At 37.0% G+C, this 17,572-nt stretch overlaps 1 protein-coding gene across 1 annotated transcript; it reads left to right on the plus strand.

Moving 5' to 3' along the window:
- The first annotated feature begins 2,602 nt into the window (after positions 1-2,602).
- On the plus strand, positions 2,603-14,119 carry LOC111225599. The gene is made up of 8 exons (XM_022750575.1): positions 2,603-2,645; positions 2,758-3,042; positions 4,047-4,192; positions 11,107-11,344; positions 12,874-13,218; positions 13,328-13,357; positions 13,562-13,668; positions 13,786-14,119. Exons 1-8 carry the CDS (start codon positions 2,603-2,605, stop codon positions 13,810-13,812), a joined length of 1,221 nt encoding a protein of 406 aa, XP_022606296.1. The 3' UTR covers positions 13,813-14,119.
- The last annotated feature ends 3,453 nt before the right edge of the window (positions 14,120-17,572 follow it).

Consider the following 17,572-nt stretch of genomic DNA (forward strand, 5'->3'; position numbering starts at 1 on the left):
TGCGAATGTTTATGCCAGTCGTCGTCATGTTGTACAAGCTATACAAACTATACTAAACAAATGTTGGTAGTTATTTAGCTACTTATTAGCCTAACCAACGGCTAGCTCGCGAACAGCAATTTTCAAAATAACTGCCAAACGAGTGGGCGGGGCATTGTCAGTTTGAAAAGTCTACCAATCAGGCGGTAACCAATGACGTTCCACCGTGGCCCAACCGTCAGCAGGCTTTCATCCAATCACCTCAGGAGGTGATTTAAATCGAGTACTGGATCAAATACTCATATTTTCAACAAAAAAAATATCATACTGTCCACAGCATAACAACTCAAAGTAATCATAAGGAATAATGGAGGCAGACATAAACACAAATTATACAATAGGCTAAGCAGTGACTGGTACTAAAATATTCTTAAACCTTCTTTGATTTTTGATTTCATCTTTTTCAGTGAGGAGAAATACATTCTAAATGTATTAATTAAAACATATTAGCCCATGAAAGTTATGATAGTCATAATCATCGAGAATACAATGTAATGTAATTAAGCATGTCAGATAAATTAAAGGGAGGTTAGCTGTCAATCTTCAGTGACGTCTATTTCCTTTATTTTTCCAAAAACGGTTTAAAAAAAATTGTGACATGAGAACAATGTTCAAATTTCAAATTTCATGACATTACCTCTATTGTAAATAGTTCTGCCAGTCATTAGTGGGAATGAACTTGCAGATAACCTTGGCTCAACTTTATCTATCAATCAGCTGTCTTAAAACTGACTTAAACCAAAAGTCTTGAAAGTAGGAGGCTATACACAAAAATGTAAATTATGTTTAAAAAGATTACAATGAAATAATACACTTATAAATTGTAGTTACTTGTAGTTATTAAAATGTTCTTATTTTTTTGTTTGCTTGTGTTTGATTAGATCAGCTGTGATCAGAGGAAGAAGGTGGGGAAGAGGAGGGATGATGTATCGAGTGAATACTCATGTCTCATTTGATCTGTAAGATGTTTGTCAGACTAAGCATGCTCCACCTCTGACTATGGCTTTTGGTACATGCTGCATGCAATTGTAAATTTATTTTTATTTGTCTTTATTGCACAGGTCCATCTAGCTCTAAGTTTAGTTTCCAGGATGTCTTCAGCTTTAAACATATTTGGATTTTTACTGTTCTTGCTTACAGGTAAGTCAGATTTAATTCTATATAACTTTTCTCTGAATATTACATACTCTTGTCTCTGTAAAAGCACTGTGTGTTCATGGTACAACTTTGGTATTTTTTCTTCGATTCCAAGATGAATCCCTAAAATTGCAATGCTTTTTGATTTTTTTTTCACAGGAAAAGTGGAGAGTGTTACCTTTGAACAGTCCTCGTCTCAGGTGGTGAAGGAAGGGACTGAGGGGCTCAGGATTAACTGCAGTCATGATGGCAGCAGCCTTCAAACAATGCTGTGGTACCAACACAAACAGAGCAGTCAGTCTATGAGCCTCATTGGGTACACAGTCATCATGAGTGACCCGGTCTACGAGGACCAGTTTAGAAACAGATTCCAGTTAAAAAGAGAAGACATGATGAGAGGATCTCTGATCTTTCTCACAGTGGATTCCTCAGACTCAGCTGTGTATTTCTGCGCTGCTAGCACACACTGATGTGGTTTAATACCACTGCTGCACCAAAAACCTCCTATGGCAAACTAATGGCAGCTCCTGAATGTTTCAGTCATTTAAGATTTGAACATATTATACTGTTTATTGGGATTTTATCAGTGTTTGGTAACTAATTGGTGTGACCTTTAACTATTTATCCGATATAATTTGTAATTGAGGAACTTCTGCAAACTGTAAATATAGCAAAAATGATAAACACCATAAACCAATCTGAAACATTTATATATGACTATATATATTATGTTTAATTAGATAATAAAAATGTAAATAAAATCTGGGAAAGTGGTCTCTGACACTCAGGCTCAACTGTATATTAACTACATCCTAGAGCTTCTACATTACATTAGCTAACAATAGAGACATCATGAGAGCTGTTACATATTTTAACTAATAATGTCAAAATTGCATTTACTAATAATTTAACAACAAGTTGTATGTTACATCATTATGAGGCAATCAATGGCTAATTCAATAATTTATCATATTTAATGGAATTCTAACTTTCCACATTTTATTTACACTTTTGATGGTCAATTACTTATTTTAAATTAAATATTTATAATGATACGTGAGATGTCACGCTACCTAAAATACTCACACAGTCTCACTTTCATGTTGAGTTTTAGTGTCTTTTGATTGTATAAATGTTGTCTAACCATTGAATGTTTGACATTTGCATTAAATTAAATGCCACATATCAACAACAACCGCAGCACAAATCTTGCCTCATCAATCTAAAAATATCAGAATTTGTATTGGCAATTCTGAACCTCATCAAAAATGAGCTTCCATGCAAAGTGTCAGGTTATAATCAGTGAATGATAGACAGTACTTCTCCTCCAAACACGTGATCATGGGAGCGTGTGACCTTGTGTTTCCTCTGTGCTGAGGAGAGTGTGACTCTGCATCACTCAGCTGGAAGACAGATCTTTGCTAACATGCTTGTCGCAGTCCTTTACCTGTCACTTCTTTTAAACTCAGGTGGGTTTTTATACATTAACTCATAATGGATGTAGGTAACCAGCGCTTTAAGGGTCAAATTCCCATCAAATGTACATTCACTGTTGTGTATATTATTTGTGATGTGCTGCAGGTCTCACTGTTGTAGTTCTGCAGTCTGGAGATCAAGTGTCTCACCCAGGAGTCACAGTGACGCTGGAGTGCAGTTTGGGTCCAGGGTTCGACATGAGCAGCTACACCATGCTCTGGTACCGACAAAACCACTACAGAGCTCCGGTGGAGTTCCTCCTAACAGAGTTTGACCAGTCTGTGGTGCACTTCCAGTCGTCTCTCGATAGAGCCAAAAATGACTTCTCTCTTCAAATTCCTGAAGTGTTTCTCAATGACAGCAGCATCTACTACTGTGCTGCCAGTCACAGTGATGCACACACACCAGGCAGTCATACAAATACCAAGTCTGACTGTAACACATGACGTGCAGGCAGGAAGGAGCTGTGGCTTGTTTGGTTTCATGCTAAATTTACAGACGATAAATTGAACTGTGTCAGAAACATTGTGTTGTCACATCTTTTAATTGGCCTTTTAATTTGGATCTGATCAGATGATAAATATGTGTGAGCAAACATCAAAAGCAGAGGGTTTGGACTATGCAGTATTTTAGGGAGGTGATAGGAACATCATCCGGACCCTCAACAACAAAAGCCCCAAAAATTGATAGATGATGATAGAAAACCCCAGTAGAGACATTAGTTCCATGATCATTTATTGATACTAATTGAACTACAGATACTTCTTGCATCAGTCACATAATGATAAGTCATGCATTAGTTATGGATTTGCGTATCCTTATTATTAGGCTATGTGTTTCCACTTGCTGACTTGGTAATGTAGGTCCACGTCTCTGCGTTCCTGCTGAAAAGACTTCAGAGAAATTCACGTTTTCTCACTTTAACACTGATGTTTCTGTGTGTCACAGTAATCTGAAAGTCCACGACAAATAGTTGGCAACAATTACTACAATAATCTCTTGAGCTTTCTAGGAATCACTGTCACGGTGCTTGAGGAAGGAGCTTATGGTGCAGTTGCTGGTCGGTGGCCACTAGGAGACTGTAGCTGAACTGAGAGACAGGAGGAGGGTCAGAGCTTGTTTCAGAGGCTGACTTTAACGGTACCTGCAACTGTTCAGCTTGTAGACAGAGAGAGCGTTGTGACTGTGATTGCACATGGGTCTGGTTTTTTTGTGACTTTTAAGCTTTTATGATCACTGTGAAAATGAAGCTGCTCTTGGCTGCAGTTCTAATCTCCACTGGTAAGAACATTTGAATTCAGCTGAAGGAAAACTGTGATGTGTTTTTGTTTTCCTTCACATGTCCTAACTGAAGTTGTTAATGTACCTGTTGTTCTGTTTTCTTTCTTCTCCAGATTTCTCATTCTGTGTAAAGATTCACCAGCCTCCGTTTGCATTGAGTCATGTGGGAGAAACTGTAACTTTGCAGTGTGAACAAGACAACCCCGATTATTACTACATGTTCTGGTACAGACAAAGCAGCAGTAAGAAAATGGAGATGGTAACATATTCTGTCAATAAAGGAATATCTAGCACTGAAGCTCCTTTCAACCAATCCAAGTACACCATGTCTCGGCCTACAGTGCTCAACTCCTCTCTGCAGATGCAGTCTGTGGAGGCCAGAGACTCAGCTGTGTATTACTGTGCCTCTAGTATAGCACGATGGTTCAGAGAGTCTCAGCAGCTCAACAACAACCTCAAGAGGAAGAGATGACGAGAAGTTGGGGGGGGGGGGGGGGGGTTCATGTGTTGAACTATAGGATTTTGCTTCCATGACAACAGACCAACATCAGTGTGACAATGAACATATGAAAGTAAAGTTATTTCAAAAGAAAGACATTGATGAACATGTATTCATGAATTAAAGCGAAGAGCTGCTCCCCTGCAGCTCAGTGATGATCCTGCAGCGACGCCACAGAGCTGATCAGCTCAGATAAGTGAGCAGGTGTTAATATGGTGAACATTATTTGTCACATCCAGTATTATGGTCCTGACCACTTTCTCATCTGTGTCACACTCTTATTAAGTATCCGCTATTATTATAATTTATTTTACTATAATTCTGTGTGCAGCCTGACGAGAATTTAAGTTTATACTATATACTGTATACTATGAAATTTAAGAGGTTGTCACACATTGACCTCTACAGGATTCATGTGGGACTGCACTTAAAAAATATCATCTTGCGCTTTTTAGAAGAAAAGTATGTAATTTACACCTGGGATATAAGTGACCTCTGCAGTATTAGTGTGACATAACATCATAGAAATGCTTATTATGCCTCACAATCAAGCAAATATAAAAGTGTGTCTTTTACTCTAATATTTTTATTTCACTTCTTTAGTTTCTAATTAATATCAAATATAACTGACAAATAAATGATGGTGTATTATAGACCAGCAGTCTATATACAGTAACTAAACTTGCACCACCTTCACCACCAATGCATCAATAATTATATAATGTATATGTTGCTTATATTGCTTGTTTACTTTTGGTTCTTATACTGTATTTTGATGCTTAGACTTAAAATTCTGAACTCACAACTTTTACCTGTAACCAATGATGACTCATGTGAGATAGCCATGATGCGGGACACTACAGTGTTTTTACCCTGTGATGATGTAATGACTGACAGATGATGTCATAACTTATCAAAATGTAGTAAAACTCTCTTTAAAGTGGATATACATGAGTGTTAATGTGATGAGCTCCTCCAAAATGAAATTGCAATGCAATACAATTCTTTAAGTCATAAGTGCTGTAACATGTTTTTAACAGTTTAATGATAATAGTGATTAATGATATAATAAATCCCATTATGATGCATTCACTTCTTATTATCAGTTTTGTATTGCATCATAACTTAAATATGTATTTTGCCAGTTATAGTGGTGTAATATCTAATGCATATTGTCATCAGTTGTTACACACTGAATTTATTTAATGCAACCCTTTTTCTTTTATGCAAACTACTTGATAAATGTGCGTCTTCTCAGTTCACTGATGATTGGGTGGATAAAGAGGTGTGACCATGAGAGGTGTCACTTCCTCTGAACAGCTATAAACAAACACAAAAACACTCTCCCTTTTCCTTCCCTCTGTTGTTGCTTCTTTTCTTAGTCGACACTGAAATAGCAACAGTCAGATTGGAGCCTGTTCAGCTGTCAGTCAGCCCAACCTGTACAGCTGCTCTCACACAGAGAGAGATGGAGGCTGAGATATGGAGACGATGGGTGGGGGAAGGAGAGAGCAGAGAACGAGAAAGACTTTAGGTTTTTGTATTATGCTTTTTCATCGTGGGGACAGGGGGCCACGGTGATACAATCCCATAGAGCCGCCGTACAAAAACCTCCTCCCATTGACACCCATTGTGTAGACGGCTACAGGCAACTTGAAACACTTGGTAGAGCAGAAAACATCAATAATCTGAAGCTGTGTCTGATGGTAGGACACTTTGACACTGAAAAGTTCATTTATATGCAGAAATATGTTGGAAAAAGTTTGAAAAATGACTTTTGAATTATATTTAGAGAGTCTGGATTCTTCTTTTACTCATCTTGACAAACACAAAAAACTCTGGACATTATGAAGATCATCTCACAATCTTAAAGCTTCTTCATTCTCTGGATTAATAGACGGTGTCTCAACATCATGATCATGGAAAGTTTTCAGACTTTTTGGTAGAGGAGAAAGTCAGTGTGACTCTGGAAGTGAAGCTTACTTTGGAAAAGGAACAAAACTCACTGTTTTGGGTAAGTCAGAGCTCTCACAACCTCAGTTCACTACAACTAACTTAAAACAATTAAAACATGCTGGTGTGACAGTGAAGGACAAACTGTTGTTATAAAAAAGCTGAAATATTAAGCTGAACAGAAAACACTGTGACCTACTCTGATCCTGCTTACTTTGGCCAAGGAACCAAACTGACAGTTTTAGGTAAATATTTCTGTTTATTACTGTATTTTGGTAAATTTCACAATGTCACAATTCCACACAGCTTTAGAGTCTCACTATAAACTGACGTATTAGCTGTGAAAGAGCTGAAATATTGAGCTGAGCAGAAAACACTGTGACCAACACTCAGCCTGCTTACTTTGGCCAAGGAACCAAACTGACAGTTTTAGGTAAATATTTCTGTTTATTATTGTATTTTGGCAAGTTTCACAATTCCACACAGCTTTAGAGTCTCACTATAAACTGACGTATTAGCTGTGAAAGAGCTGAAATATTGAGCTGAGCAGAAAACACTGTGACCAACAGCCTGCTTACTTTGGCCAAGGAACCAAACTGACGGTTTTAGGTAAATATTTCTGTTTATTTCTGTAATTTGGTAAATTTCACATTGCTTTGGAGTCTAAGTAAAAACTGAAGTATTTTTACAAAGATAATTCTGGTAGAAAAGCACAGGAGTTTCATGCACAGTTTTATGCACTGTGACAATGCCAACGAAGCCTACTTTGGAAAAGGAACAAAACTGACTGTTTTGGGTAAGTCTGAGCTCTCACATCTTCAGTTCACTACAATTAACATAAAAAATTTAAAATGCTGGTGTGAAAGTGAAGGCCAAACTGTTGTTATGAAAAAGCTGAAATATTAAGCTGAACAGAAAACACTGTGAGCTACAATGAGCCTGCTTACTTTGGCCAAGGAACCAAACTGACAGTTTTAGGTAAATATTTCTGTTTATTATTGTATTTTGGTAAATTTCAAGTTGCTTTAGAGTCTACGTAAAAACTGAAGTATTGGTAAAAACTTCACAAAGATAATTCTGGTAGAAAAACACAGGAGTTTCATGCTCAGTATTTTTGCACTGTGACAATGCCTATGAAGCCTACTTTGGAAAAGGAACAAAACTGACTGTTTTGGGTAAGTCAGGAGTGATTAAAATGGAATAAATGTAATAACATTTATCACTGAAGTGATCCATTAAGACTCTTAAATGCACATGGGTCTTTATAGTTCAAGTTCAGCTCAGCGCTTTTTGATGTTAAGCCTAAACACTGTGTCAATAACGAACCTTATTTCGGCCAGGGAACAAAACTGACTGTTCTTGGTGAGTAAAACATCAAACTTTCTTCTCGTGAATTCAGCTCTAAAACAAGTAAAACGAGTTAAAGCAGGTCTGTTGTTTGAGGAAAAATATTTTTGATGCATAAAACGTTTAAAAACCAGACTGCAGTGCAAACAGTGTTGTTTTGGATTTTAAGAAAAGTGACATTTACGACAATAAACTAAATTTAAAAGCAACTAAAAAGTAAAGAAACAGAGTAAAAGCAGCATATTGGGCTGTTTTGAGCACTGATCAAATGCACTGTGACACTGCTGGTTATGAACCTCAGTTCGGTGGAGGAACAAAGTTGACTGTAATAGGTAAGAAACAAATATTGTATAGACAATCTATGAATAGGTCTATGGTAACAAATCAGAACAAATTATTTAAAAAAAAACATTGTATTTGAAGGAACAAAGTTACTGTATTCAAGCTGTGCATGGTTTAAGTTCAGCTCGGAGCTTTTTGTTCTGAAGCTTAAACACTGTGTCAGTACGAAGCTTATTTCGGCCAGGGAACAAAACTGACTGTTCTTGGTGAGTAAAACGTCAAAACTTCATCTCATAAATCTTCCTGTAAAACAGAGAAAACAAGCTGAAGCAGGTCTGCTCTCAGAAGGTTTTGTATAACACAAAACTTAAAAACCAAACCGTAATGCAGCAAATGATGGTTGTAGGATTTAAAGAAAAATGAAATTTAAAGGCAACTAAAAAGTACAGAGGGAAAGTAAAAGCAGCATCTTTGGCTGTTTTGAGCACTGATCAGATTCACTGTGACTCTGGTGGAGGTGAAGCTTACTTTGGAGGAGGAACAAAATTAACTGTTTTAGGTAAGAAATCAGAACAATTGGAAAAGAGAAATGTAATTGTGATGTTTCTTTACAGTAGGACAGCAAGTCTAGTTAAAGTTTGAGCTTAAACTCTGTCGGTACGAAGATCATTTCAGACAAGATACCAAACTGACTGTTCTAAGTTAAATAGAGGCCAGCAGGATGGTGAATGAGGTTTGTATTACACACACAGTTGTTGGTTTAAAAAAATATTTGAATTTAAAGGCAACTAAAAAGTACAGAGGGAAAGTAAAAGCAGCATCTTGGGTTGTTTTGAGCACTGATCAGATTCACTGTGACTCTAATACTGGAGGTGAAGCTTACTTCGGAGGAGGAACAAAATTAACTGTTTTAGGTAAGAAATCAGAACAATTGGAAAAGAGAAATGTAATTGTGATGTTTCTTTACAGTAGGACAGCAAGTCTAGTTAAAGCTTGAGCTTAAACTCTGTCGGTATGAGGCTCATTTCAGCCGAGGTTCTAGGTTAAAAGTTAAATAAAGGCCAACAGGGTGATTGAGGTTTGTATTACACACAACTTGTAAAAAACAGGATGGAGTTGCTGGTTTAAAAAAAAAAAAAAGAAATTTAAAGGCAACTAAAAAGTACAGAGGGGAAGTAAAAGCAGCATCTTGGGTTGTTTTGAGCACTGATCAGGTCACTGTGACTCTGGTGGTGTTGGTGAAGCTCACTTCGGAGGAGGAACAAGATTAACTGTTTTAGGTAAGAACTGAGAACAATTAGAAAGGAGAAATGTAATTGTGATGTTGCTTTACAGTAGGACAGCAAGTCTAGTTAAAGTATGGGGCTCATTTCAGCCGAGGTTCTAGGTTAAAAGTTAAATAGAGGCCAACAGGGTGAATGAGGTTTGTATTACACACAACTTGTAAAAAACAGGATGGAGTTGCTGGTTTAAAAAAAAAAAAAAGAAATTTAAAGGCAACTAAAAAGTACAGAGGGGAAGTAAAAGCAGCATCTTGGGCTGTTTTGAGCACTGATCAGGTCACTGTGACTCTGGTGGTGCTGCAGAAGCTTTCTTTGGAGGAGGAACAAAATTAACTGTTTTAGGTAAGAACTGAGAACAATTAGAAAGGAGAAATGTAATTGTGATGTTTTTTTACAGTAGGACAGCAAGTCTAGTTAAAGTTGGAGTTTAAACTCTGTCGGTACAAAGATCATTTCAGCCGAGGTTCTAGGTTAAAAGAGGCCAACAGGATGAATGAGGTTTGTATTACACACAACTTGTAAACAGGATGGAGTTGTTGGTTTAGAAAAATAATTAAATTTAAAGGCAACTAAAAAGTACAGAGGGGAAGTAAAAGCAGCATCTTGGGTTGTTTTGAGCACTGATCAGGTCACTGTGACTCTGGTGGTGCTGCAGAAGCTTTCTTTGGAGGAGGAACAAAATTAACTGTTTTAGGTAAGAAATCAGAACAACTGGAAAAGAGAAATGTAATTGTGATGTTTATTTACAGTAGGACAACAAGTCTAGTTAAAGTTGGAGTTTAAACTCTGTCGGTACAAAGATCATTTCAGACAAGACACACAACTGACTGTTCTAAGTTAAATAGAAGCCAAGTTTCACACAACTTGTTAAAAACAGGATGAAGTTGTTGGTTTTAAACAAACAGTCACACTGATGACAAAACTAAAAAGTACAGAGGGAAAGTAAAAGCAGCATCTTTGGTTGTTTTGAGCACTGATCAGATTCACTGTGACTCTAATGCTGGTGAAGCTTACTTCGGAGGAGGAACAAAATTAACTGTTTTAGGTAAGAAATCAGAACAACTGGAAAAGAGAAATGTAATTGTGATGTTTATTTACAGTAGGACAGCAAGTCTAGTTAAAGTTGGAGCTTAAACTCTGTCGGTATGAGGCTCATTTCAGCCGAGGTTCTAGGTTAAAAGAGGCCAACAGGGTGAATGAGGTTTGTATTACACACAATTTGTTAAAAACAAGATGGAGTTGCTGGTTTTAAACAAACAGTTACACTGATTACAAAACTAAAACAAACAGAGCTACAGTAAAAGCAGCATCTTGGGCTGTTTTGAGCACTGATCAGGTCACTGTGACTCTGGTGCTGCAGAGGTTTACTTCGGTGGAGGAACAAAATTAACTGTTTTAGGTAAGAAAACATTTGAAAGTTCATTAAATGTTGTTGAGGTAAAGTTTTGTTGAGATGCTTTTGATAATGTAAAGACACTTTAAGGCTCTAACACCTCCTCATCATCATGAAATTACCACATTAACATGACTAGATGTTTGAAATGGTGAAAATAAGTCGAGGACGATTTGTCTCCAAGTATCAGAGTGGATGTTATTACATGTCAAAGAGTGAGAAAGCCTGAATAATTTCAGAGTGGCTCAGATTACGAGGCGGTAGGAAGAGTTTTTGTTACAGTTGTCTGTCTCTGTGCTCCAACGCCGAGCCTTACTTTGGAGCTGGAACTAAACTCACTGTTTTAGGTAAGAAAACCTGCAAAAAGCCTTAGAGAATACTTCACAGCTTGTTTCCTGTAAGTACGAATTAAATAAACAGCTAATATTAAAATATACTTATTACACTCACACTATTTCCACTTTTCAGAAAGTAGAAAAGAAATTATGGTGAAAATGTATCCGCTAAAAACACGCAAAAGTAGTGTGGCAATAAAACATTTGGCTCTGTGCCCAGAGTATTACTCTCACAGTGAGTTCTTATCAGCCCTGTCAAATACTGTGAGTTTCCAGTCAGAGGCTTACTTTGGAGCTGGAACTAAACTCACCGTTGTAGGTAAGACAATGAAAATAATTAAAAGGAACAACAATCAATGCTAAGATAATAATCCATAGGATATACAGTATTTGCAAACTAGTTTGTTTTGATATCTGCCAGGTCAGAGCTGAGGGTTTGTTTTTTTATCTCCTCCTCTTAAATTCACCTTAAATAAGTTCGAATGCTGTTAGCATCTAATTTGATTCAGTATGAATCCGCCTCATTGCTACATGTTTGTGTGCAAAAAAAAAAAGAAGTGAGTTTATCTGAAAATAGAGCACAAAGAAGTGCTGAATGGTTGAGCAGTTTTTCCTGTAGCCTTGTATCAGTGTGAACTACAACCCAGCTTACTTTGGCAGTGGCACCAAACTGACAGTGTTGGGTAAGAAAATGATAAAAATCATATGCATAAATATTTGTTTTCTCCGCTTCATTTAACATAAATGTGCAAAATTATTGTCGAGTTAAGTTTGTTTGTTGTAAAAACTGAGCCACTCTACATTTACTGCACAGGTTTACAGTCAAAAAACAATAGAACTAAATTCAAAAGAAAAATCTTTGCACTAAAAGACTTTATTAAGTTCACACCACACTTCCTGTTATGGTGAATTTTTTTAAAGCTGTAAAAATACAGAAGATTCTTTCTTTCTTTCTTTCTTTCGCATGCAGTAAAAAGAGGTTCATTCAGCTCCTGTACTGTAAGTCTCTGTCAGTTTTTTACATGAGAGTCAGCAGCGTGCTCTCAGAGTTATCCTGCTTATTTTGGAGAAGGAACCAAGCTAACAGTTCTTGGTAAGATCTTTAAATAAAACACAAACATTTATCTGAAGAAGTTCAATCTTGGTGACTCTCAGTGTGAATAATGTGTGAAATTATTGTTGAGTTAAGTTTCGGGTTGTAAAAACTGAGCCACTCTACATTTGCTGCACAGGTTTACAGTCAAAAGACAAAAGAACTAAATTCAAAAGGTAAATCTTTGCGCTAAAAGACTTTATTAAGTTCACACCACACTTCCTGTTATGGTGAATTTTTTTAAAGCTGTGAAAATACAGAAGATTCTTTCTTTCTTTCTTTATGTTAAAACGTTAGAGGAAAAAATTGAGATAAATGAGATTTAGTGACAGTTCTGTATATGGACTGGCTTATGAGGAAGTCACATGTAGTAAAAAGAGGTTCATTCAGCTCCTGTACTGTAAGTCTCTGTCAGTTTTTTACATGAGAGTCAGCAGCGTGCTCTGGCAGTTATCCTGCTTATTTTGGAGAAGGAACCAAGCTAACAGTTCTTGGTAAGATCTTTAAATAAAACACAAACATTTATCTGAAGAAGTTCAATCTCGGTGACTCTCAGTGTGAATAATGTAAGCTGTAATGATCATGTTGTATTTGATGTTAATGTTCAGTGTGATTTGCTGTCCCTGTGTTCTTGTATAAATTCTGATGTCAAGATGTCACATATACTTTAGAGTTAGGTGTTGGACGGTGGTTTGTTGTAGATCCACAGGCAGCTTTAATCTACTGATTTATTTCTTTTGTCCTTGTAGATCCAGCGCGTAAAATCACCCCACCGACAGTTACAGTGTTTAAACCTTCATCAAAGGAGTGTCGAAACCTGAAAGATGAGAAGGAGAGGAAGAAGACCTTACTCTGTGTGGCCAGGGATTTCTACCCAGACCATGTCAGTATGTTCTGGCAGGTTAATGCGAAGAATGTCACCAAAGGTGTGGCCACTGACCCCGCTGCCTGGTTGGATAATGGAACCTACTTCATCACCAGCAGGTTGAGGGTCCTTGCCGAGGTCTGGACCACACCCGGGACAAACTTCTCGTGCTTTGTCAGCTTCTTCAATGGGAACAAAACTATCAAAACTAACGAAACAGTTTTTGCTGTTGAAGGTATGTTCATGTGGAACTCAGAAATAACCTAAACCTGATCTTTTTACTGCTGGACATACATGTAAACAATCATCTGTTCTTGTCTGATCCGTTTCTTATTTCTTGTCAGCCGGAAGTGACGGAAGTGTCAAGACAAGAGGTAAATATATCATCATGAGCGTCTGTTCACCTCACATCAATTCTGAAAACCGAAAATATCTACTGTTCAAATAAAATAAAAGATAGAATTCATAAGCACATGTATATAAACCAAGAGCTGCGTATATAATCTGTCTCCACAAAGTGCATTGGATATTTCCTCTTTGAACCATGTAACTCATCTGAATGTTTGAACTTTGTGCAGTGACATATTTGAGGAGCACACAGAGTTTCAAACTCTCCTACACTGTTTTAATCATCAAGAGCAGCATCTATGGAGCCTTTGTGGCGTTTCTGGTGTGGAAACTTCAGGTTTGTCAAACACTTTTCATCAACTGTCCTTGACATAAAACTGGCTCCATATATTTTACTATGTGAATGAACAGGTGATAAAAAGAACTTGTTGTGTTTGTGTATTGTCTGTTTCAGGGTTCAACTGGAAAGCAGAAGTACTGAGAGCTGAGCTGAGGTGAACCAACTCTGGCAGATGGATTATCTTGTTTTCTGTAAATACAACTGAAAATATAGTAGTTATATTTCTACTGCTGTATGTTATAGTGCATTTGCACTTGTATATCAATGAGCCATTCGATTAACAGTTCTGTGCTTATTCTTTTTACAATGTTAAAGCTATAACCAGCATGCAAATAGTTTAGCATCAAGTTTTTATCGATACTTAATGCATCATTCTATGTGTTTGTGGTGGTTCAACGGTTGTGTGCTTTGTTTTCTTCTCAATAAAAGTGTTTCAGGAAAATCTTGACAAACATGTTCTGTCATTTTTCTTTGAGGGTTTGTCCTGAGGATTAGACAGATAAACTGCAACATCTGTCAGTTGCTCCAAATTGATGCAATAGTTTCCATCCTCCCTCTTTCTTCTCACATCTCATCACTGAACTGATAGTGTGAGGTATTTTTAGCAGCTCACCAACCGGCCTGTTTTCTGAGAAATCAACTACTATCCACCTACATGTGTTGAAACATCTCAGGTCCATTTGGTTCATTACAAGCTTTTCCAATGATGTGACTCATATTAAATTAGATTCCATCAACTAATCTGATTTTTTTTTCTTTTTGTGAAATTATTTGAAGTTATTAATGTGGGTTTATTTGTCATATCTAGTTTTTCCACTTTCCAAGAACATAAGCAATGCATTACAGTTTGTATTCTCTTCATGAATTAAGAAATTCCTCCTTTAGTTCAGACACTGTCAGAAACAAAGAAAATGAGTGTGTGTCGACCACACAACAACAGGAAATCAACGTTCTCCTCCGTGTACAAAAGAAGGTCAAAGCTGGTGTTGTGAGAAGACAGACTGGGGCTTGAAACTGTGCAGAGGAGAGGATGTGGTCACACAGCAGCCTGCAGATTGCTCTCTGTGCTGAGAAATGACAGAGGTGCAAACTTCCACCTCACCACAACCTCCGGCTCACAGGCCGCACCTGCATCTCTGCACCAACTCACACCCACACTGCTCATCTCTGAGCAAACAGCTGGGAAAACCTCCATCTCTGTGTCAACTGAAGCTACACAATCAACTTAACTATGTGCTGTATTACATACAACAGCTGTTAACTTTGATCTGGTGCACACAGTTGCATTTGAAGCTTTTATGTTGCAGTAAATAAGTCACATGGAAAATGTATTTGGCTGCAGTTACAGAGATTGAAACATTATCAGCTGGAGTAAATTTATTTTCCTTTATACGTCCTATAAGAGAGACCTGGCAAAGATAGCCACACAAACACCACATCTTAAAATACAGCATAAAACATATAATACCACATGTACTGTACGTCATGACAGTAAGTTGAGCTTCATGTCCTCTCAAGAAAAACAAGTACATTTACCACTTTCTTTATGATGCTCCTGAAGTCGTCGGTGGATATAAGTTCATCTAATTTTAGATTCCCTTACAGAAATGTAATATATGACGTATATATTCCTATATCAAGAGGGATGCTGCCATATATGTCACCTATAAGAGGATATATTATTATCACATATATACATCATCTGGATATATGAAGATATAAGTTCATAACATATTGGAAATACCCACAGTTAAATTTGTTATTAAAACAATCTATATGATGAATTTTTGTATGATAAACGATATATAATCAAAACAACATGCTTTATAACTTTTAGTATGAATTTATAAAAAAGGATTTTGAGGTTTCTATCTTTTGTATTTACTGTATGTATATTATATCGACGGATATTGAGAAGCTTTGTGATGGATATATACAGTAAATATAACATACGTCTACAATATAAACATACACACATAAACATTTATGTGCTAGACATATATGTCAATATATGAAATTGTTCCAATTTTTAATATGTTTGATATACAGTTTTTAAATATATGAACATGTATGATTTGACTTCATATTTTATAATATTTCATATATGGACATTTAATACATTTACATCACGTGTGGGTCTCTCTGCTGATTATTCCATGTCTGAGGTGCTTATTTAAAAAGATGCAGTTTTCCAAGATCTGTGAAAACCTATGACTTTATTTGAAACGTACTAAAAGCTTCTGTCCAAACCGTCTCTCATCAAACTGTACTTTTATTTTCCACCTGTGAAACCTCCAGTGGGACTCGAGCACGTTCTCCTCTCTCCATGTGTTCCCTTCAAAAACATGTTTGTGCTCGCTGGAGTCACATCAACAGGAAACGGTGTGAGAAGCAGCAACAGAAACATTGACCTTTAGGTGAATTTATAAGCGGCTGGTTTTTTATCTCTGTTAGAAAACATTAAAGATTGTTTGGTTATTTAAAGCTTCCAGACAAGGATGAAACTTCAAACTGTGTCACGAAGGTAAAAACACCTCCAGCACCTAAAACTTCAAGATTATTATATTATCAAGTCACTAAAACCAAACAACAGAAAGTGCAAATTGCCTCACAATATTTTTCATAAACCATATTTTAGGATGTAAAAACCTGAGATACAGTTGGTATTTAATCATTCGATATTTCATATGAGACTTAAACTGGATCAGGTGCAAGTTCCTGAAGTTCAACACCTGTAGGCAGAACTTCATGCAGCCGAACGCACTGAGCCAAACCAGCAGAGGCCTGCACCAAACATAATGCTAAAGAACAGCCGTACCACAACATGCCGATGCTGTTGTCGTGAAAAATGAATAAATCCCCAAAAAAGAGAAGCGACGCAGATATTCAACAACTGGAGCAGTAAAAACAAAGACGATGGAGGGAGGTTTGGTGTTTAAAGCCAAGAGTTTCCATTAATGAATATAAACTTGAACACTTGCCTGAAACCTTCAAAAGAAATGAAGTTATTCATATCATTAGTGGAACAGAGCACCTGTGTCTACACCTGTGACACCAGCAGCCTTTTTCACAGCAAACCGCTTCCCCCTGACCTCGATGGGAAACAAAGACAGAGGGTCCAGCTTCACCTTGAAACCATGTGTAAGCATTGTAGTGTATCTGACGTGTGAAGTGTGTGAATGAAATTTATTGCTGTATTGATTACGGATTTGACTGGGATCCATTTCTCTCCTGAATTCTTCACTCTGTCTCGGTCTCTCTTACAGGCATGTTGAATTAAGAAAAAGCAAGTGTAAATGCATTTGTCTGTTATGGATTCATGTTCGTCTGACGCTGTGTCAACTTTTAATCAACTTGATAGGTAATAATATATATCCTGCCCCTGTCTATACTGTCTACACTGTACATATCATAGTCATCAATACTGGACACGAGTCTTCTTAACGAGCCTAACGAGATACTGAACAAACCCGTCTGAGGTGACGGCCTGAAACCTCTGAAAGAAGTGAAGTTGTTGATAAAACACTGAATGTGTAATTGATTGATGATTCATAATTGAAAACAGCAGCTTCACTACATTTAAGAATGTCACGTGATGTAATAAATATTATTGATTAATTCAAATTAACACACTTCAGCAACCAGATACACAGAGATATATTCCTCCCACATGTAGAGACATCTCGTTCGTCATGTGGAACGACCTCTTGTGGCGCCAACTGGAAAGACGCGTCATGTTTTAGTTTTCAGTCATTCAAACCACATCGGGGTTTTTATCAAAATATTATTTTTATTATCAAATAATTACATAAAAATAAACAGTGTGGTAGGAGCTCCTTGTGTGTCACAGAACAAGTAGAATCCTGTCTCAATGAAAGGCTTTAAAAAAAGAAGAGTAGTG

This window comes from Seriola dumerili, unplaced genomic scaffold (assembly GCF_002260705.1).
Source record: "Seriola dumerili isolate Sdu_G_001 unplaced genomic scaffold, Sdu_1.0 BDQW01000149.1, whole genome shotgun sequence".
Taxonomy (NCBI): domain Eukaryota; kingdom Metazoa; phylum Chordata; class Actinopteri; order Carangiformes; family Carangidae; genus Seriola; species Seriola dumerili.

What these genes read in the sequence shown, in the direction of transcription:
- LOC111225599 (XM_022750575.1), top strand. Translation starts at nt 2,603, where the DNA reads ATGCTTGTCGCAGTCCTTTACCTGTCACTTCTTTTAAACTCAG. An exon ending in GTCACTTCTTTTAAACTCAG is followed by an intron (nt 2,646 to 2,757) that starts GTGGGTTTTTAT and finishes GATGTGCTGCAG; the next exon opens with GTCTCACTGTTGTAGTTCTG. An exon ending in CTACTGTGCTGCCAGTCACA is followed by an intron (nt 3,043 to 4,046) that starts GTGATGCACACA and finishes TTTCTTCTCCAG; the next exon opens with ATTTCTCATTCTGTGTAAAG.